This window comes from Corapipo altera, unplaced genomic scaffold (genome assembly GCF_003945725.1).
Source record: "Corapipo altera isolate COAL_440 unplaced genomic scaffold, ASM394572v1 0, whole genome shotgun sequence".
Classification (NCBI taxonomy): domain Eukaryota; kingdom Metazoa; phylum Chordata; class Aves; order Passeriformes; family Pipridae; genus Corapipo; species Corapipo altera.
In genome coordinates this window covers 55,013,454-55,034,882 of record NW_020884872.1, presented here as the reverse complement: position 1 = coordinate 55,034,882, position 21,429 = coordinate 55,013,454, and the positions used below count along the sequence as shown (strand labels likewise).

The following is a 21,429-nucleotide window of genomic DNA, read 5'->3' as shown; positions in this document are numbered from 1 at the left end:
TTCCGCCGCGCGGCGGGGGAACATGGCGGCCGCTCCTCGAGCCGCCGCCAGAGGGCGCGGGGCGGCCGCGCACGGTCCCGACGCGCCTGGCGGCTGCGGGCGGGGAGCGGCCGCCGCAGCTCGGTGAGGCCGAGGAAGGGAAGGGCGGCCATGGACAGGTTCTCGTGGACCACGGGGCTGCTGGAGCTGGGGGAGACGCTGGTGGTCCAGCAGCGCGGCGTGCGCCTCAGCGACGGGGAAGAGAAGGTGACGGGGGCGGCCCCGCGCGGTGCCTGGCGGCGCGGCAGAGCCCGAGTGGGGAGGAGGCCGCAGGCCCCGGGCAAGGGGGCGGCAGAGCCGTGAGTGTGGGTGGTGTCGAGCGAGGGCGCGACATGAGGGGTGTGAGGGCCTGGGCTGCTGGCGGAGCATCGGGCGGGAGCTTGGGAGGACATTCTGCACCAGAGTCTGGAGGGATTTATGTCCGTGAGGAGATTGTTAGGGCGGAGTTCAGGCTCTGGGAGCCGGCTGAACATGAGCTAGCAGTGTGCCCAGGTGGCCGAGAAGGCCAGTGGCATCTTGGCCTGTATCAGCAGTAGTGTGGCCAGCAGGACTCGGGCAGTGATTATCCCAGTGTACTCGGCACTGGTGAGGACACACCTCGAGTCCTGTGTCCAGTTCTGGGCCCCTCAATTCAGGAAGGACATTGAGGTGCTGGAGCGTGTCCAGAGAAGGGCAATGGAGCTGATAAATGGTTTGGAGCACAAGTCCGATGAGGAGCGGCTGAGGGAGCTGGAGTTGTTTAGCTTGGAGAAGAGGAGGCTCAGACCTTGTTGCTCTTTACAACTACCTGAAAGGAGGTTGTAGTCAGGTGGGGGTCGCTCTCTTCTCCCAGGTAACTAGTGACAGGACAAGAGGACATAGCCTTCAACTGCAGCAGGGGAGGTTTAGGTTGGGCATTAGGAGGAGTTTCTTCACAGAAAGGGTGATTAGACATTGGAAAGGTGGTGCAGCCACTGTCCCTGCAGGTGTTTAAGAAAAGACTGGACATGGCACTCAGTGCCATGGTCTAGGTGACATGATTTTGGGTCATAGGTTGACCTCGATGATCTCAGAGGTCTTTTCCAACCTAACTGATTCTATGATTCTGTGAGAAAGGCCTTGGACAGTGTGTGCTACATGGAGGGAGGGTTGGGAGCCCCACAGGGTGTGCTGGCATTGCTGTCACAAAGCACCTTCCACCGCTTGAGCTGTCAGGGCCGAGCCTTCCCTGTGTTGCCCTACACAGTGACTTTGGTGTCATGTGCGGGGCCTGATGCACAACTCGCACTGGAGTTGTCCTGGTAGCTGCAAAATGCACTGGCGCTCTGGTCATCAAGGGTACTGACCCTTCATTTGTCTGAGCCAACCTGCTTATTGCCTTGTTTTACTGCTGGACCGACTCTTGATCTCTCCATTTTCCACACCACAGCAGTTGCACGCTCTCACAGAAAGCTGTAAAAGTGTGCATCAGATTTTACAAGTAGAAAGCAATTTGCTAGCACAGATTTTCCAGATACTGTTTGCTGTCTGATAAATAAAGAGCTTTTCAACAGTAAGATGGATAGAAACAATACTCCTGTGTGATAGAATGGAAGATTTCAGACTGTGTGTAGCACCTTCTTAGAAGGTTGTTTAAATGTTTGTATATCTTGCACAGTATATGGAGGGAGGATCCCTTAGGATTTCCAGGGGACAAAGTTTATACCCATTAAAAAGGAAGTTTGTGTATATCTAATCCCTTTATACTTATTTTCTCCATTGTTTCCTAAACTTCATGTATTTTGATTTCTGAAAAAAAGGGGAGGTGTTCTCAAAATATTGGCTCGTTGAATCTGATTGCTATGTCTAGTAAGGTGTAATGTTTCCAAGATCAGTATTTATGCAACTTACTGGTTAAATTTGTTGTTGATCTGTTTTATTTTTCTGGTTTAGGTGAAATTTGATAGTGGAGTTTTACTGCTTAGCACGCATAGACTGATCTGGAGGGATCAGAAGAATCATGTAAGTCCCACTTTTGTCTCCTGTATGTCATTTAGCTGTAAATTCCATCATAAACTACAAGTAGATTGGAATGAAAAAACTGCACACAAAGAGGAGATTTTTCCTTCCTTTGTGCATGTTTTCTTTTACAAGTATAGTCAGTTTTTTGGCTCATAGGGGAAAGAAAATTATGTGGAGGAAAGTTCTTTGACCCAGTTCTGCTTTAATAAAATAACCATGCAGACATGAGAAGGGATGTGAATGAATCCTACAAACTTTCCTTTTCTTTGGCACAAAAATAAAGGAGCAAGGAGCCTGGTATCATGCACTAAAAACCATTGGTTTTGAGACTGAAGTTGAATATGTCAGGCAAATCATAACATCAAGTTCTCTCCCATGCTCCTTGTCTAGGAAGACCTTTTCTTCCTCATTGGTTTCAAGTTCAAGTTTCCCTGTCTTCTGCTCCCACCGTATAGTCCACGACTGTGATTTGATAATAGGATGTGTTTGGTGGCAGTATTATTTTGCACAGGTCTGTCCCTCCCAGCTGCCTGTTCCTGTGCTGAACCGTCTCTTCAGTAAGCCAGAACACTTGTCCGTACTGCTGTGGACAGTTAGTTGGAGGTTAAGTAGCACTGTCAGAACTACAGTGTGGTAACATTGCTGCTGAATGCTTTGTATCATCAACCCACAGCCTGAGATTGCAGGCTGGAGGTGAGTGAGAAAAACTACAAACACATACAAAGCTCTAAGCATCGGCTGTGAAACATGCACCACACTGCAGGTGCAATTGAAGGAGAAGTTGAAGTCCTCAGACCAAGTTGGATTATGCTTTTGGACTCAGTAATTTCGAAATTTAACCCTGGAAGCCAAAGTTTAGACAGCACATTCAGGTGACATCTTTTCAAAGGCGAATTATATTCTACTGGGCTGGTTTTGTGCAAGGGTAGCACAAGCACCTCTCCCACCCAATGGCTGTTCCCTACCACGTATGCACATCCTTACTCCAAAGCAGGTAGCTACTAAGAGCCTTCTGAAGGCAGTGTCACCAAGAATGTTCTTAAATTTGGCAAAACAATATGTTCTTTTTCTCTAGGGGTTGTTTGCAGGAATAGTAGAAATATTTTTGGTACAAATGTCTCAAAATGCCCAGGGTGGGGTTACTGTTCACAAGTCAGGAGTTGATTGTCCAGTTTGTGAGCTGTTCTGCATAAATTAACTGTGCTTTTTGCACAGTCAACATGAGTTTGTGCTAAACCATGTGTTAATCACTTCTTATTTCTTCATAAGCATCTCTTTTTGAGAGGTGACCATGTACTGCAACATGCAGTGCTTCTAATCTTCTCACTTGAACTTTGTGCTTGCTTGAAGTAACATTAGACATAATGACTTCAGCAACTCTTAGAACTGATCATATCCTTATTCTCTCCTTTCCAACAAAAGAATGACATCTCTCTCTTTTTCCCAACTTCTCCCTCTGCTCCTAGGCCACACGATTTCCTGTACTCTTTCAAGATCATTGAATTTCCTAAATCAGCAGAGGAGAACCCTGGAGAATAAGGAAAAAGAATTATTTGAACTGAGCAAAGATTCTGACAAGCTCCAGGCTTGATTAACAGAAGGGGCAAAAACATGTCCCAGAGGCTGACAAGAGTTACCCAGTTCTGATTATGGAGATGCAATGAACTTTGTTAGTATGGTAAAGAAAGTTGACTAGTTTTCAGGCTCTCGCGACTGAAACATGGGGAGCACAGTGCCCTTTTATTTTCATGGTGAACTGTTGCCTAAGCTCAGCTGTGGTGTAATATCAGACTTAGAAACCTTAGCTAGCTTGCCTGGAATAAACTTGTAGAGAGTCCCCTTCTATTGTGTCAGAAAACTTTAATAATAAATGGGGCACTTGTTCTTAGGTGAACATAGCAAACCTTCTGACAAACACAGACAGCTGTGTTTTACAGGTGCTGTTTCTATATACCATCTGCAGTTGAACAGGATAGAAAATACAGTGATTTCAAAAAAAAAAAAAGGAATTCTGTAACATTTGTTACGTAGATATGTTTTGTACAGCATTTTAAATGATTAAATCATGCATAATGTGAGCGTGAGACATTAGAAAAAAGATTTCCAAATAAACACACAGCATTTTTAACAGATTTCTATTTTCGTATTCCTTTGTCTAGTTCTCTAATGAGGAAGGAGTCATTGTAAGCCCTTGTGCTTACAATGAGTTCATAACTTTCTAGATGTGAACTAAATGAATCAATCATTTTGACAGTGTGCATGCTATATATAGTTGAACTTTTTGTTGTTTTCAAATTGTTTTTTTAACAGAAGTATCATATTGCATGTCTTTAAGGTGTCCAGAATTTTGTGGGTATTTTACAAACAGTAACTGTTCTACATAATGGCTACAGAAACTGGAGCCATAGAAGAATCTGGGTAACTTTGCATAAAGAGTTTTTAAGAACAGGAAATACAACCCATGTTTTTGCCAATAAGAGATCTACTTATTAGTTGGAGTTCCTTCATGTATACTCACCTGATCTCCAATGTAATGGTTATTTAATTATTCCATGTAAAGAGGAACAATTTGGTAGTAGGGGTTGAGAGGGCCCTCTTACAGTGTTCATTGTAAAGTGGTGCTAGGCACACCCTCATGGCAGATGGAAAAGAGAGGTCCAAAGAGGACTTGCAACCTGTGTTTCCTTTATTCTGTGTGACTGTGTCACTCACCAAGCTGTTGTGTGGAAAATTATGTTCACCAAAGGATGTTCACAAAAACAAGACCGGGCACCTAATTAAATGCTTTGAATCATTCCCGTAGCAATTTCTGTCTCAGATGCATATTTTAACTTAGTCTCTGATAGATGGATACAGTCTTGTTTCTTGCTCTTCTTTGTTTTGTCTAAAGCACAGTCCAGTAAATGTGTGTTGAAATGCATCAAGCACTGGATTTGGTCCTTCAATGTAGGATAAATTGAAAAATTTGTATTGCACTCAGACAATAGTCTAGTGTTTCAGAGATTCAACATTTAGAAGGCTGCTGATTTTGGGTATTGCTTTAGCTCCCAAATAAAATCAGTGCAAAAATGTTAAGAACCTATGGGTATTGTGCACCTACAGGGATAAGATACAGTAGTGTGTCAATTTTAGTGTTTAAATTTTGAACTTGGAAATTCAACAAATCTTCAGATCTTAGTCCACTTATGAATCTACTTTAGGTTTTTAAAGCTGACACACTGACACTTAAATTTGTTAGTTGTTTTTTTTTTATTAACTAGAACTCAGTTTCAGTTTTATGTTATTTTTCTACATATATTTCTCTTTAATAGATTGTTTCTATTGTTACCATCATATTTCATGTCGAGTGCCTCAGGCAGCACCTGTAGAAATCGGTACCGTCTGTGAAATGGGGAAAGACAACACTTGGGTTTAGAGAATGAGTAGTCAGGGTATAGCTTTAATTTCACTAATGCTTGTGTTGTTTGTTCCAGGAGTGCTGCATTGCTGTACCTCTGTCTCAGATCGTGTTTATTGAAGAGCAATCATCCGGGATAGGAAAAAGGTAGGGTGGTTGTCACAGTCCTTTTCAGATGAATACTTTGCATATGCATTTTATGTGAGGTACCCAATATTATATATTATTCGTGGTAAGTTCCATTTGCAATCTAAATTTGCAGATTGACAGCCACAATGACCTGCTTTCCTCATTTGAGGTCAGATGTGTAAGAGAGTCATGACAAAGCACTGTTTGATGTGATTTGTTAGATAACTGTCTTGTAATCATGAACGAGTATATGTTTTAGCATGCCATTATTATTTGATTAGTCATAAATGACAACAGTGATTTTGCTGGATCTAAATTTGAAAGCTAATATTAGTCCTTTGTGCCACAGAACTCTTTGGGAATAGCAGCTTTGACAGATTCCATATTATATGACTTTTCATAACTGTATGATTGATTTTGAGCATGGAAATGCTAGTGATGGTTAGAAGGAACTCAAGCGTTTCCAGTGAGTGAGTAACTAATTCAGTAGGTATGTGCATAAAGGAGTGTATAAGCCAGCAGTGTGCTCAGGTGTCCAAGAAAGCCAATGGCATCCTGGCCTGTGTCAGGAATAGTGTGGCCAGCAGGGCCAGGGCAGTGAATATCTCCCTGTACTCAGCACTGGTGAGGCCACGCCTTGAATCCTGTGTTCAGTTCTGAGTCCCTCACTTGAAAAAGGCATTGAGGTGCTGGAGTGTGTCCAGAGAAGGGCAACAAAGATGGTGAAGGGTTTGGAGCACAGGTCTTATGAGGAGCGGCTGAGAGAGCTGGGGTTCTTTAGCCTAGAGAAAGGACACTCAGGGGAGACCTTATTGCTCTCAAGTAACAAGTGACAGGACAAGGGGAAATTGTGTCAAGTTGTGTCAGGGAAGGTTTAGATTGGATATTAGGAACTTCACCCAAAGGGATGTCAAGCATTGGAACAGGCTGCCTGCGGAAGTGGTGGAGTCACCATTCCTGGAGGTATCTTAGGGACATGGTTTTTTGGTGGACTTGGCAGTGCTCAGTTAACAGTTGGACTTGATGATCTTAGAGGTCTTTTCCAACATAAATGATTCTATGATTCTAAGTTTCACAAGAAAAAAGAGGAAAAACATTAACTGGAAAAATACATACATAGCTGACATCTGCTTTCAGCCTACAGTCAGTTTGGTATGCTGAGGATATCCAGAAGAAATCAGGTAATTCACTAATGCTGGAGAAGTCAAGTAAATACAGACCAATGCAAAGAGTATCAGTAAAATGAGATGGGAATGGCCAGCTTGCAGTCATGTTGTGATAGGAGTCTGTTAATGTTCCTAAAATAATATTATCTGAAAGTTTGTTTTGGTGGTGTCATTTTAGACTGTTATTTCCATGCATGTTACCTTTGAATGTTGATTTTGGACAAATTCACATACAGTGTTCACAAGTGACATATGCCAGTGGAATAGGTTAAACATAAAATTGAGACCTTCTGTTTTCCTGTGGCAAAGACAGTATATTTTGGCTTTTGACTTGCAATAACTACTGACAAATGGAATGACAACAATGAGATTTGTCAGAAATAATTACTTGAAATTTTAAAATTTGTTGTGCTTATTTCTGAAGAACTGATGGTAGGTACATTTTAAATTTGTGCAATATTGCTGTTTCAGATGGTATAACAGTTTTTATGCAAGATCTGCTTAGTCAAAATATTTAAATGTTGATGGACAAATGTAAAGCATTTGTTCATGCACTTTAGCTCTTTATGTGAGATAAAGTTAAAAGAGGTTTTGATGAGATGGTTAACTTTGATTGTAGAAATAATTTTTTTAGATATTACAGAGATTTCTTCTCTTTCCTTTACCTTTTTCTTAGTGCCAAAATAGTAGTTCATCTTCACCCTGCTTCTTCAAACAAAGAACCTGGTCCATTCCAAAGCAGCAAATATTCCTATATCAAGCTTTCTTTCAAAGAACATGGGCAGATTGAGGTAAGTTTTATACCATGCAAGCCAAGCACATCAGATATTTGGACATGCTTTTCTCCTCTTGCTGTGTTAGTGATAATTTTCCATGATCTTTCCGTGTTTACTTTTGAGGTGGAGCTTTTTCAATACATCCTTTTGGAAGACAAACACTGCAAGTCTTCCTTATTCAATACTTTGGTTAAATGATGCAAATAGAGTTCAAAAAATGTCAAGAGCCATTATTAGGCTTTATCCTTACTTCAGTGGTTTTAGTATAATCTTACAATTCTTTTTTTTAATCTAGTAAATTGAACATAGGATTTTCCAAAATGACATCTCTGAAATCTGTTAAATGTTTAACAGAGTAAAAGATGTTTCTGTGTAGCTACCTCTCTACTGAACAGGAATCAGACAACTTAGTCATCTCTCTAATTTTATTGCTGAACACTTTTTGTTGCCTCAAAACTTTTTCATTTTATGCTTTATAAATCTCTTTTTTTTTTACCTACACCAAACCTCAAAGGCTCTGAGCATTCTAAGAAAATTTTAATATATTTTTAAAACAAGTCTCATCCTAAAAGACAAAGAAATTACACTCTGTAAAGAAATTTCACAGTGTAAGATCCTCATTTGAAGAGACTGAGAACTTTAACTTCAAACAATGAAAAAAACTGTACCTGTTCACTACAGAAAATCAGATTTTCATTGAAGTAATTAAAAATACCCTATAAATGCATGTATGGGATCAGACTCACTTTCATTTCTTTATGAGCAGTTTTCAGATTAACAACAGTAGATTTATGCATAGTTGTAATTGTATGGGTGTTTTGCCTAATCATAACCTTATTTATTTTAATGTTAGATTTGTGTCTGAAAATTAAATTTACTATGCTTACTGGTTCCCAGCATATCAATTACACCCCAGCTTTTCTTTAACTTCAGAACACTTTCCTGTGAACCTGAACAACCATAAGAATGGAATAGATTTTCTTTCTATTTATTGGTCAGTGGGATACACTAAGTGTTAAGTATTTAACTAATGCCACCTTCTGGTATTAACAATAAACATATAAGTGTAATTGATCTGTGTGGTTGTTTTTATATTGTTGAATTAACAGATCAGTAGTAATTGGATTGTTCAACTTTCCTTCCTCTAAAAAGCATGCCTTTGAGGAAACCTCAACATTTTTAACTTTAGCATGGTTTGGAACATTTTGAATATCTGAAAGAAATATTTTACAATAGAAATACTTATATGAGTTGAACTAGTGATTACATAGTTCCTACTCTGTGTATTTTTGAAGACTGGACATTAAGAATTTCCAGATAATGGATGTTGTACTATGGGTATGTAGGTGTTACCACATTTTATCTTATAGTGAAGTTTATTTTATCTACCACTGGGTAAAAATACCCAGAGGTACACTGCACAGTTTATGGAATGTCTGTTGTCACTCTTTAATGTTTGCAGTTCTATAGGCGATTATCAGAAGAAATGACACAAAGGAGATGGGAGAGCATGCCTACTGGTCAAGCCATGCAAGTTAACAAGGATCCACAGGTATGTGCAGAGCTTCTGAGCAGCATCTGTATGTAATTTCTTGTTTCCATTTCTTGCTGCCCCCCTATACTGCATCCAGCATGCCTCTCTAACCAACATGATGGGCACGTGGCAATTCAGCTTTACTTCGCTGGCATAAATTAGTTTCTGCTTGGCAGTTTGCACCTGATAGAACACAGCGGCCTCTCTTGAGTTTGTTTAGACTAGAGTAGTTGATCAGACATGCATACACATAGTTATGCAAATACAATATATCTACTTGCATATAATTTTATTTAGCATCAGACATCTAATGAAGCTGCAAGATTTTTAGTCTTAATTGCAATTTCTGGGTTTTTTTTGTGACTGGATATCAAATATATAATATGTAACTTTGAAACCTGTGTATATTTGATTTAAATGAATATTCTAAATGGACAGTTGTTATAGAAAATGCTAAGTGGTTAGATTACCCTCTTTATTTGTCTGCATACTTCTAGGTTATAAACTCTGATAAACATGTAGATGTTGTTTCTCTATATGAATATGTTGCATATATGAACATACAGTACTGTATGAATGGAATAAAATGATTTAAAAATTGTTCAACATCAAATCTCGTTGGTACTCCTTGGCAAATGTAGTACCTATAAGCACAATTGCATTTGGACTAATGGGGAAACCTGTACCCTGCATGAAGAATCTAATGAAAATACCTTACCTCTTGTTCTTAGGTCATAGCAACTCATTAACACCAGTGCTAAGCCTTGTAGTCAGAGATTTGAGGGCTGGCACCACTGGTACTTAAGTACCAGCCCTTATAAAACACATTTGGTATCTAGTAAAAGTTTCACCATCACCTCCATGCTGGTACTTCTCAGCAAGGTAAATCAGACTGCACTTAGCATTGTGTTTCTATGTCTGTGTTTCTTCAGGCTCGATTTCTTGAGGTAATCATATTTAGATACACTCAGGCATTTCCACAGCTCTAGTAATGTGTGTTCACATGGACTCGAGAGGCTACAGTTGAGATGAGTCGGAATACTCTGTCTGGATCAGGCTATTAAATTTCTTCATATTAATAGCTTCAATATAATAACGTAATTTTCTGTCTAGTATAGCAAATTTGTACATGTTTCACACTTATTGTTGTTTTTTTTTAACTCTGGTTTAAAAAAATACTGTCAAGAAATGTATGAAATATTGTATGTATGAATGATATCTGTTCTTTGGGGGAACATTTCCTGTCCTCTAATTTTCACAGTGAGGCAGATGAGAAAATTTAATATTTCTTATTTTGATTCCTTCTTTTTTTTTTTTTTTTTTTTTTTTAGGCAGGAAGAATAAGGGCTGTAGGAATTGTAGGGATTGAAAGGAAATTAGAGGAAAAAAGAAAAGAGACTGACAAAAACATTTCCGAGGTAGGTACTTCTGAATTTTCAAGGTCAGCCACCTGTCTGAACCATTTACATTCATTCACACTTTCTTTTAGGGGCAGGAGCATCTGAGACTATTTGTTTCTTTTTGTTGAGAATCTGAATTGATTGAATGTATTATTTACATTTACTTATTTTGTTTAACTGGCTTGTCAGTGTAACTTAAACAGTTCTTTCAAAAAGACTGTTCTTTGAAACTAAGTGTCTATTTATAAAATTAATTTTGGTAGAATTAGAAATCTGAGTTCAGTGACTGTTCATCAGGGAAAGAACACAAATACATGTCCAGAAAGAGTCTGTACGTGTCTGAGGGGGGGTTTCTTTCCTTGTTTTTTTTTTTTTAACACTAATTTTGGTTTCAGTTGAGAATTTAATACATATTAAGAATATGCTGGTCCAAGCATAACTGTGGTGAAGTTAGGTTTTCATCTTATACATAATTATTTTTTTAGAAGTTAGATTTAGGATTATGATTACAGTAAAATGATTTGGAGTCCAGGCATTAACAAGACATTACAAGTACATTTTGCAAAACACCTGGGCTAGATAGAGACCATCCTTTTCCCTAGAAACAGCACAGTAGTTGAATTCCAGATATCATTACTGATGGACAACAGAGGCATTTAATTTCTTCATATATACCTGAAAGCAATATCCTCAAAAACAGTCTGATTCTGCTTGGTGGTAGAGATTAATACAGAAGTACTCATAAACTACATGCAACAGATTTGTTCTTGTGGCAAAGTTCTGTGGGATTCAACGTGCCATGAGAAAAAAGGCCATTCCCTGCTCTAATACCTAAGAAAATGATTTTACCTTTGCAGGCCACATGCTGTTTCCGATACTGGTAGCACTAAACTTTTTTGCTTTCTGTCTGTGAGGAATGTAATGAATGAAGTTTTGTGTAGTTCAAAAGGTATTGTGGTTCATGCATGTGTATATAGTTCAAAAGGTATTGTCTGCTTATTTTTTCCTTTAGTAGCTTTGTTGGAGACTAAAAGAAATCCATTTGTATGTGTTGTACGAACAGAGGAAAGCTGTGACTTGTAAAATCCTGCCTTCCTCCAGCTTTAAATGTTATAAATGACTTAATTTAAAAAATGGTGCCCTGGCTTCCAGGAAAAGGCTTCCTGCATCTGCTGTTCAGTGCTGATAAGAAGCCAGTTCTTTAGCCTTTTGTTTATCTGAGGAAGTTCCTGTTAGGTGTGTGCACATTCCCCTTTGTTTCCAGGCCTGCCCTCTGTGAGTCAGGCAGAGGAGGAGTTAGACACAGCAGTGCTCTTTATTTAGCTAAATCAAGGGTTCTTTTCATGAATGATGTTTTCATGCAGGTATAGAGATTAGAAATAAGATGGGAAAAGCCTTGGTAGAAAACTTGTTGATACCATTTACAAGTACAGTAGAAGGACGTTGATTTACACCAGAGATTGAGAAATCTATTGTAAATTATTGCATTTGGCAGATTAGGGAGTGAAGAAATACTCCAAAGAGAAGCTCTTGTTCTCCTAGTGGTAAATTGTTGTTCTACGGTGGTATATTTTCTTTTCTGCCCTTGAACCTAGGTGTGTCCCATTAAACTCAGGTACCAAGTCTTAAGAGGCTGAACTTCTCCAGTCAGTGGAGAAACACTGGCACCATTAGGAGGTGTTCAGATCAAAAGCAAACCCTGTCCCTTCCTAGAAGCATCTCCTTTTCTTGTTTGCATGTTCAATCTCAAACCAGTAAGCTTCTAAGTAAGGCACCTAAATGCAGATGGGAACAATTGAGTCAAAATGCTGCTAAAATGTGTCTTTCTAGTGGGGGATTAGTCAGAATGAGCCAGGAATAACAGAAGCAGTGACTAGAAGCTGTAGGCAAGGTAGGTATCTGGTCATTTGACATACTCTAACTGAACAACCTTCTTTTCTTGTGACTGGAGGGCTTGGTGCTGCTGTGTAGCAGGCAAAGTTTACCTGAAAAGGTTCAGGAATTTTTCTCACATTAGTTGTTCAAAAAAGATTGTTTGAAAAGGTTGACCACCTGGACATGTCATGTATTTGAGAGAATGTGTGTTGATGAGGATGGGAGAACAGAGTCACTTGTTAATATAGGTGCATTAGTGGTGTTGTTAGGTCTTTTTTTTTTTTTAAACATGAATTTTTTAAAGCTAGTTGGTTTTCATTACTAAAAGTTTTGAATTTCAGTACACTTTCAGCTAGTTTTAAAATATGTTTTATTTAAGCCTAAAATACCCTTTGTGTGCTGTTGTTGGAGTTGTTTTTGAGACCATAGCAGTTTACTGTGACATTCAAATGAAAAGATGTTGCCACACATTTTTAGAGGTTTTGTCCCTTCAGTTAAGCATACACATGAAAACATATACCCTCTTCCTTGCTCACTTGAAATGACTGTTTCTTATTAACTTAGTAACATCTACTGATTAAAGTAAAATCATCTTGTCCAGAGGAGTACATCTGTATCTTTACATCTGGCTTGCTGCCAGAAACAATAGATCTTCCTGAGAGAGTTACCTGGTGGAAGAAAACTTGCCATCACCACCAAGAAACATTCCCCCAGTTTATAGGAGAGCATAATAAACTTCAACAGTTTAATCTTTTCTCAGTATCTCATTGTTCCTTCCTATTGTGGACTTCATAAATCATATTGAACTACTGTTTGCATACTGGAAAAATGTGCAGTTGTTTGATTCTCTTCTTCATTCTCTGTTGTTTATGTTTATTTTAGTTAAAAGACCTGACATAAAATAGATGCATCAACAAATTATATTTGATATATCATACTGTAACATACTGACCTAAAGGGATAGCAGCTTTTATGAACAGCTTGGATAGGTGTACAACGGCAACTTCCTGTATCCATGAAGATAAATTACACTGATCTGCATTGTCTGCTTTTTGTTTCAGGCTTTTGAGGATCTTAGCAAACTAATGGAGAAGGTATGTATGGCATGTGTCACTTGTCCAAGTAGACTTATGCTTGTTTTCTCAGTTTCAAGCATACTTTTCTCTGTCGAGCTGAAAGTTGACTTATCTATGTGTCTTTCTTGACAGGCTAAGGAAATGGTGGAATTATCCAAGTCAATAGCTAATAAGATTAAAGAAAAACAAGGTGACATCACTGAGGATGAGGTAAATGAATTTTATTTTTTAAAGTTAACAGAAATGTGCCTATGACAAGCAAAAAGCTATCTATTAATTGCATGTAATGTTAATAAAAACCACTTCCTGGTTGGTTTCTTTGTGTTTTGGTCCCTTCTTGAATTTATTATTTTAGTGTTAATTTTTCTTTTAATGCTTCTTAAACACAAGGATTTTACTGGGTTTGTACATTTTTTTCTATTTTTTGACCTCTGCTGGTCAAAAAAAAATTGTGTAAAGTCTTGCCTTCTCTTTGTTAGCAATTTACTTTTTTGGTAGTAAATTTAAGGATTTATTCACAAAAACTGCCTTATAGTAATAAAATCAAAGACTTTTAAAAACCAGAATCATTCACTAGCTGATGTACTTGTAAATTTATCTGTTTACTCTTTCAGACTATTAGGTTCAAGTCCTATCTACTGAGTATGGGTATAGCTAATCCAGTTACTAGGGAAACATATGGATCGGGTACACAGTACCACATGCAACTGGCAAAGCAACTAGCTAGAATGCTGCAGACACCATTAGAGGTAAAGTACTTCATTTTGCACCAGCATTTTCTCTGTGTTGCTGAATTTCAATGTAAACATGTTTTGGCTGTAGTGCTGTGCCTCTTTTTAAAGTCTCAAATCTTGCGGCACAGACTCATATTCAATGTTTATGGAAGGAATATATATCCTCTTTTTGAATGTTTAAATATACGTAAGAATTTGCAGAATTCTTCTATTTACAAAATATCAGTGAGACTTAAAAAGTTGTACAATTGCTCTTTCTTCTATTTGAACAGCCCTGCATTCATCTCTTGCTGCAGAATATAACGTTTTTAAAATAAAGTGAAATGACACTGACTGAAAATACAAGTAATAAGTCTTTAAACTGCTTAAAATTTACATATTTTGCAAATATAAGACAGAATTATTAAGTAGATTACGTGCCCTTAGTAATATCTCCTGGTTTAATTTATCTGAAGCTATTACAGAATTCAGGATTCTCACCAAAAAGTTGGATTTCATGTTGCAACTTAAAAGACTATGTTCCTACTGAAAAACATACATGTTACAGTACTTTTGTGAAAACTGTGTGCTGCCTACTGTGATCAGAATGGAAAACTGAGTTTGTTTGAAAAGCAAAAATGGTAAATTGATTGATAGATTTACATATTGAAATTTCTTGTTCCTGTTTCATACACTTATTTTTAGCTTTAAAAGCAAAGTAATTCACAGTCTTTGGGTGTAGTGTTACTGTTTAGTATTTTAAACTGATTAGCGAAAGATACGATTTACCTCTTCAGTTTTCTCCATTCAGGCCCATCACGTAGCTCCTGTGTTTTACCTGTTTAATCAGTCACATATGACTGGAGATGCTGTGTTTACTGGATTAATGCTTTTGCTCTTACCAGTCTTGTGCTTAACACAGGAACGAGGAGGGATCATGTCGCTCACGGAAGTGTACTGTCTGGTGAATCGTGCGCGAGGGTTAGAGGTGAGAAACTGCTTTTGTTAAATATTTTATAACATGTACTTTTGTGATAAGGTAATTAAAGAAAAAGGGTAAAAATGTTCCCTAACAATTGCTCATTCTACCTGTCTAACAGCAAGAAGCGATCAGCCTTTTATTAAAATTAGGCTGTATTTACCTTTCTCCTTCTTCCATGTAATATTTATGTATCCTTTACTAGTTGTGATAATGTGTGCTGCTTTTTATAATACCATGTAAAAGGAAAAATCCATCCTTATCTGAAAAGAAAACTTAAAGGACAGAAACTACTAAAGAATGGTGAATGTTTTGGGGTTTTTTTTTACAAAATACAACAATTCTTTCTGTAAACAAGGCAAAAGGATTATTATAGAACACATAATAAAGGAACAGAAAGCAGCATAGAAGCCAAGAAAATAGACTGCACAAAAGAAAGGAAGAAAATTAACAATAAGTGTGGCCTGGTGTATTTTATAGCGTAGTTATTAAAACTGTTTGTTTTGGTGTTGTACTGTATACTTGAAATGCAAGCTGTGAATAAATATGTGTTACTATTTTAATAGTTGCTGTCACCAGAAGATTTAGTAAATGCTTGTAAAATGCTGGAATCACTGAAATTGCCAATAAGGTAAGAGCTTTACAGATTTATTTATGAAACGTGGCACTCAGAGGTCAGACCATGATGATTTAATATTTTACCTTTTAAAAAAAAATACAACAGCAACAAAAATCTACTACAAAGACTTGCTTAAAGGATGCTGCTGTATGCACCAATATCCACTCTACATCAAAGTACTAGTTTTTAGCTATGGTTCACTTCACTAGGAAGGCATTATTTGTTTCACTTCCAATATAATTTTTTCAGACTGGGAAAAGTGTTTAACCAAGACCAGACATATAGTCTGATCTTTTCAGTTTGTTTAGATTTTGAAGATGCTATTAAGCTTAAGTTCATTTTACAGCTTTTGTTTGGGGGTTTTTGGATTTTTTTTTTCCCCCTTTTGTAATGTGGTTATAGGTGTGGATGCATTAGAAATGTGACCATAGGTGATGTGCACGGGGCTTTTAGTTACTTTACTTCTCTTTTTTGATTTTAGGCTTCGGATATTTGACAGTGGTGTGATGGTGATTGAACTCCAGTCTCATAATGAAGAGGAAATGGTAGCTTCTGCTTTAGAAACAGTAAGTGTACTTCATTTTCCTTCCTGACCATACTAGGGAAAATTAAATACATTAGGTACAAAAACTCGAGGTACAGAATTTCCTTTTGAGGTTTCGAAATACAAAATATTCCACTTCCATATCTGCTAGAGTAATACTTAAATAGCACTTCTCATCTTCAAAGTTCAGTGCAGGCAATAAGTCTAGTGATTGCTTTCTCTTTAAGGAATAAATCACTTTTCCATCTCTTCTCAAACTTTATTAACCTAAAACCTTCCTTCAGATCTCTTGTGCAGTAGGATGAAATTCGTGGCAGGTATTGAGCACCTCATTTAACAGAAGCCCATTTCAGACACTGAACACGATGTGCTTGAAGGCAGTGGAAGCAGCTCTTAAAGGTTGATATAGGTAGTTGTTTGCTTTGGTTTTATTTCATAAAACAGTACATTGTATGTGTAACATCTTGCACTGAGTTTGCTGCTGTGATGAGCACTCAGTTGGAGAATATTGTGTATAAAATTAAGCTAGCTTCATCAGGAAAAAAATTGTATAAATTGTTCAGTGTCATAAACCTTTGTGGTCTTGCTGCCTCTGGACACTTTAAAGTCCTGTTATCCCATTATTTGATGCATTTTTCTGTGTCTTTTTCAGTGGAATGTAATTTTTTGATTTTCACACACTTGAGAAAAGGCTAATTCAGTATATCTCAGGTTAAATATTAAAGTCAAAGAGGGCTTTGTCTTGGGCAGTTGAGAAAAAGTAGAGCTATTGCAGGCAACTTCTCACTTGATATGAGGTAGACTCTTCAGTGCATTTTCCATGATTTGTTACCATATAGCTTTCACTCATCAAAAATATTTTTAGATAAGAGAAATGTATATAGCCATCTAAAAGATTCCATTCTGAATTAACAGAACTAAAATGCTTAAATATGTTAATATTTTCAGTTTATTTCCTTATATTTGCAGAAAAATACCTACTCTATTTTAGAGGTTTTTTTCTGATTGGTTTCTAAATATTTGTTGCCTTCAGTAAGAGTACTTATCTCTTTGAAAGGAAAGGAAAAACCTTTCTTGATAACAAGAAACTGGAAAAAGTAACAGATGGTGGATTTATTACCGAAGTGCCTTTTTTCTGTTATTTTCTTAATGTGAGACTTTGACTCCATAGAAAAATGTAAGGGAGAGACTTCAAATGAGGAAGGCTAGCCCATAAGGGAACAGGAAGATGAGATCAGAGTTGTGGCCAAAAGCACCCTGTACTTTCATGTTACTGTACATTATACATTAAGTTCTGAGAAGAAGTGAAAGGTTTCAGAGAGGGGAGAGATGTGATTTGAATGGCTAGTGAAGGCAGGAAATGACGTGGATGTCAAAGGAATCCAAAGTCACCCTTGATGAGAGTAGTGGTTTGGGAAGGAAAGATAATTAATCACCAATTGTATAGCTGACTTCCATTACTCAGATTTGATCACCTAGCTTCCTAAAATCTCATGTTAGGATTAATTTAATCTGAGTTTCTGTAAAATGACTACTGCTGAGAATGATGCACAAAAGACCCCTTCCCACCCAGTTATGTGGGAAGCAGGAAATGGCAACTACATCCAGAATTACAAGTTTGCATGAGTCTACAGCAATGTAGAAATGGAAGAATTAATTAATTTTTGGGTAATAAAACATGTTTATCTGGGAAATTCAATGCAGCAATAAGTCTAGACTTCATATCTAATATTTATCTAGCATTTCAAACATGCATACGTCCAACATGTGTGAGAAGGTTTCATTTTAGCATGTATTAAGTAGCATGGTTGAGACAAAGGGGCCAAAGTGTGGAGTCCCAAGACTGAACCAGTCCTTTGTATCAACTGAATGTGATGGTGGCTTTTACTTATCCCCCTAGTATGCCATAATATCATGTCAAGTACTAAGGTTTGGGGATTTTCCTATAGGGAGTGGTTATATTTTAAATTTTAAACTCAAATTCTTCACTTCTACCTGAGATGACTTCAATTTCTGCATTGATGACCTGCCCTGAACAGGTCTTTTATTTCCTTATTTAGGCTTTGGTGTTTGCAGAATCACTTAATATAGTTGGGCTGTGTAGATACTTATAGTGACAGTATACTGCTGTCTGAGCTATTCTGATTTTTCCATTCATTTTATCCCAAGGCATCTTTTAAAAAAATCCAAAGAAAAGGGTACCATACAATTTTTTTAGAGATCTAACTCTTTTCTATTGTCCTTTTTTATACTTGGCAATTTCCCCCAGGCACAAAATAGATATTTTTAAGGGGAAATAGTCATAATTAGTTGTACTTTTTAAAAATGTAAACAAACTAGTTTTCTTCTCAAGGGATTTGCTACCAATTTATCACTTCTCGAGGCTAGACCTGATTCAGTAGCTGAGAGAACTTTGTTGTTCTTTTAATGCTGTAGTTTGTTTATTTGTGTATTTGGTTTTTGACAGGTATCTGAAAAGGGTTCTCTCACAGCTGATGAGTTTGCTAAGCTGGTGGGGATGTCTGTTCTCTTAGCCAAAGAAAGGTAAGTAGTAATTGCTGTATTTAATACTTTAGTTACCATGTTGTCCTCAATTAATACAGCATGTCTTCTTTTGCTTTCTCTAGGCTGCTTCTTGCTGAAAAGATGGGCCATCTTTGCAGAGACGATTCAGTGGAAGGCTTGAGATTCTACCCAAATTTATTTCTGACACAAAGCTAATGTCATTTGTGTACAATTTTTTTATGTAACAGTTGAGAGCAGAGGGCAGAATCCTTCCAAGAACTGACTTAAATATTTTATTTTGTTAGTCAGCTGCAACAAACATGAACATTGCAATGCTTTACAGTTCTCAGGTATTTCAAGTGCTGAATCCTCTTACATGGAACTGAAAGGAAATAGAAATCACAAAGTCAGAAGCATGTCGATTGTCTCAAGCCAACTCGGTCATTTTTCACATTTTATTTGGTGTGCTCTGTAGTTTCAAGAGAATTCAGATGAAGATTGCACACAAGTGAGAGTGGAGAGAATATCCCTGTAGTCTTCCATGAGGGTCAGCACCCAGAAGACAGGTTACTGCGTACTCCAATTGCAGTTTGTTTATGTCTAGAGCAACAAAGCAGACAGATGTATCCGCAGTGATAAGGAAAGTCAGTTAAATGTGTACTGAGGTGTAAGGAACAAACCAGTGTAGAATAACCCTTTCTCCCTGACGTGATGAACAGTTTTCTAAGAGAGGATCTTGGGGATCTGTACTTTGATACAGAAAGAACTTGCTGCAGGAGAGATTATTGTATTTTATGTGAATCTAGAAATCATGGTGTTTATTTTGTCATATCTTATGCTAATAGCTCAGATAGAAACATTGTTAGCACAGACTTCCTCCCTTCTCTTTCCTTGCCATCCTCCTTCCTGTCAATTTATGTTGCACTTTGGGTGCCCTTTCTCTGCTCTAGTGGAGTGGAGCAGCCTCTTGTCACTCTTCCAGTCTCTGTGCTTTAATGGGCTTGGTTTTTATCTTGTAGTTTTTACAAAAGATCATTTGTTTGTTTCATCAGCCTGTCACCTGTTTTGGGGAGACAGTTGGTTTGCTTATCTCTCATATGTGAAAATTAATATGTTTTCAGTATTGAATGGAGGAAGAAGACTATCACCCTGTGCTTAATAATCACAAGGTATCATATTGTTTGGTATTCCTCACCCTGTGTTCACACTGAATGCAATTTGATAGCCTCAGTTTTCATAACTCCAGTGGAGTTGCTACACTACTTGAAGATCTGTTGTCATGATAACAGTTAAGTGGATGTTTATGATCCACATCACCTAATTTTTTGGCATTTTGAAGAGACGATTTTTAGTAAATAACAAAATTAATTCAAGGTATGGGCAAGGACAACATATAGGTAACTGCATTGTGGTTGTAATGGCCAAATCAACATTGCAAAAAAGGACAAAAAGGCTTTTAATAAGAGCCTGAAAATATTTTCAGAACTATTTCAGTGTTACCATAGCTCAGACATGGGTTAAGAGCCTGCCAATAAGGAGTAAAGTGCAGAGATCCCTACAGTGATGATGCCTAGGGTTTGTAGGATGCTCATTTAGATTCAGTGAATTGTGTCCTCTTGTCACAAGCAAACTTTAGTGCAGTGCTCTCTTTAGGGCAGTTTTCCTCTGCTCCAGGAGGGTGCTAAAACTAATGTGTTTGACACAGCTAAAGGAACCAGTTCCACATTGTTCTTACTGTGTTAACCCCTGGTATCATCTCTTTGGGGGCCTTACAGCTTGCTGCTTTTCTTCATCCTCTCCACAACCCACTGAATGTGAGGTACACTAAGATGACACTTCTAGGGAGGGACTGAAAAATGAGAAATTCAGATACAAAAAGCTTTTTGTGACAACTGTCTCTTCTGCCCAATACCAAACCTGTCATGGGAGACCAATGGTTTGTGGGCCTGAACCTCTCCCCACAAGGGGGCATGTCTTGTGCAGAAAGAATAAAACCTGAAAGGAAATGGAAAGTGTAAACTCCCAGCCTCTGTTCCTCCAACCTGTTTCGTTATCTTAATTAAGCAATAATAATACAGCCTATTTACAATAATGGTACCTTGTCAAGCTTTTCTTTCTCAATATTTTTCCTTGATTTCTTTTTCTACAGAGAAGAAATCTATCGGGTAAATTGTATAGCTGGTTTAGAGAAAAATGAGAAAATGACACATAAGAAAATGACTACTAGAAAGTAATAAAATTAAAACATTTTCTTAAACAGACTGTTCTGTTGAGTTTTTTTCTTTCTAAATATTTTAAGCAGCTTTAAAACCTTTACACATCAAAATCTTGTGGTTCCATGGGGCAGGTATTTAAAGCACAACTAATTTTTACTGTCTCACTTTGTACTTAAAAGGGTGCAAGATAGTTTTGATTTAAGGGCAGAATTAAATGTAATTAGAATGCCCTAGTTCTGTTGCTGAGTAGCCTGTGACCCATCCAAGCCAGAACAGTCAAGCTACAGATGTCTACAAAAGCACCACTTTCCTGAGGGAACCAGTCTGAGTTCGAGCCAGACATTTCACTGGGAAGGTGAAATGTGTTTTCCCAGCTGACATACAACAGAAATCATGTACCTGAAACCATACTGAGAGCCAGCTGTTGGGTGAACAATGGAGTGAGATGTTTACAGGAGTGTAGTACCATGTTAGTACGTGA

At 37.8% G+C, this 21,429-nt stretch overlaps 1 protein-coding gene across 2 annotated transcripts; it reads left to right on the top strand.

Annotated features, from left to right (window-relative positions):
• Positions 1-63: 63 nt before the first annotated feature.
• VPS36 (vacuolar protein sorting 36 homolog) lies at positions 64-20,993 on the top strand. Of its 2 annotated transcripts, XM_027647886.1 has the most exons (14): positions 64-246; positions 1,951-2,019; positions 5,493-5,563; positions 7,388-7,502; positions 8,950-9,039; positions 10,353-10,439; positions 13,358-13,390; positions 13,505-13,582; positions 13,987-14,121; positions 15,008-15,073; positions 15,631-15,695; positions 16,165-16,249; positions 18,695-18,771; positions 18,855-20,993. In XM_027647886.1, exons 1-14 carry the CDS (start codon positions 151-153, stop codon positions 18,946-18,948), a joined length of 1,161 nt encoding a protein of 386 aa, XP_027503687.1. In that variant the 5' UTR covers positions 64-150; the 3' UTR covers positions 18,949-20,993. The 2 variants fall into 2 exon arrangements, with proteins under 2 accessions (XP_027503687.1, XP_027503696.1); XM_027647895.1 differs by lacking the exon at positions 13,358-13,390 and having other exon boundaries at positions 18,855-19,147.
• The last annotated feature ends 436 nt before the right edge of the window (positions 20,994-21,429 follow it).

Excerpts from the sequence above, each read along its gene's own strand:
- VPS36 (XM_027647886.1), top strand. The coding sequence starts at position 151 with ATGGACAGGTTCTCGTGGACCACGGGGCTGCTGGAGCTGGGGGAGACG. Across the intron at positions 13,583-13,986 it reads GTGACATCACTGAGGATGAG|ACTATTAGGTTCAAGTCCTA; the intron begins GTAAATGAATTT and ends TTACTCTTTCAG. Across the intron at positions 16,250-18,694 it reads TAGCTTCTGCTTTAGAAACA|GTATCTGAAAAGGGTTCTCT; the intron begins GTAAGTGTACTT and ends GGTTTTTGACAG.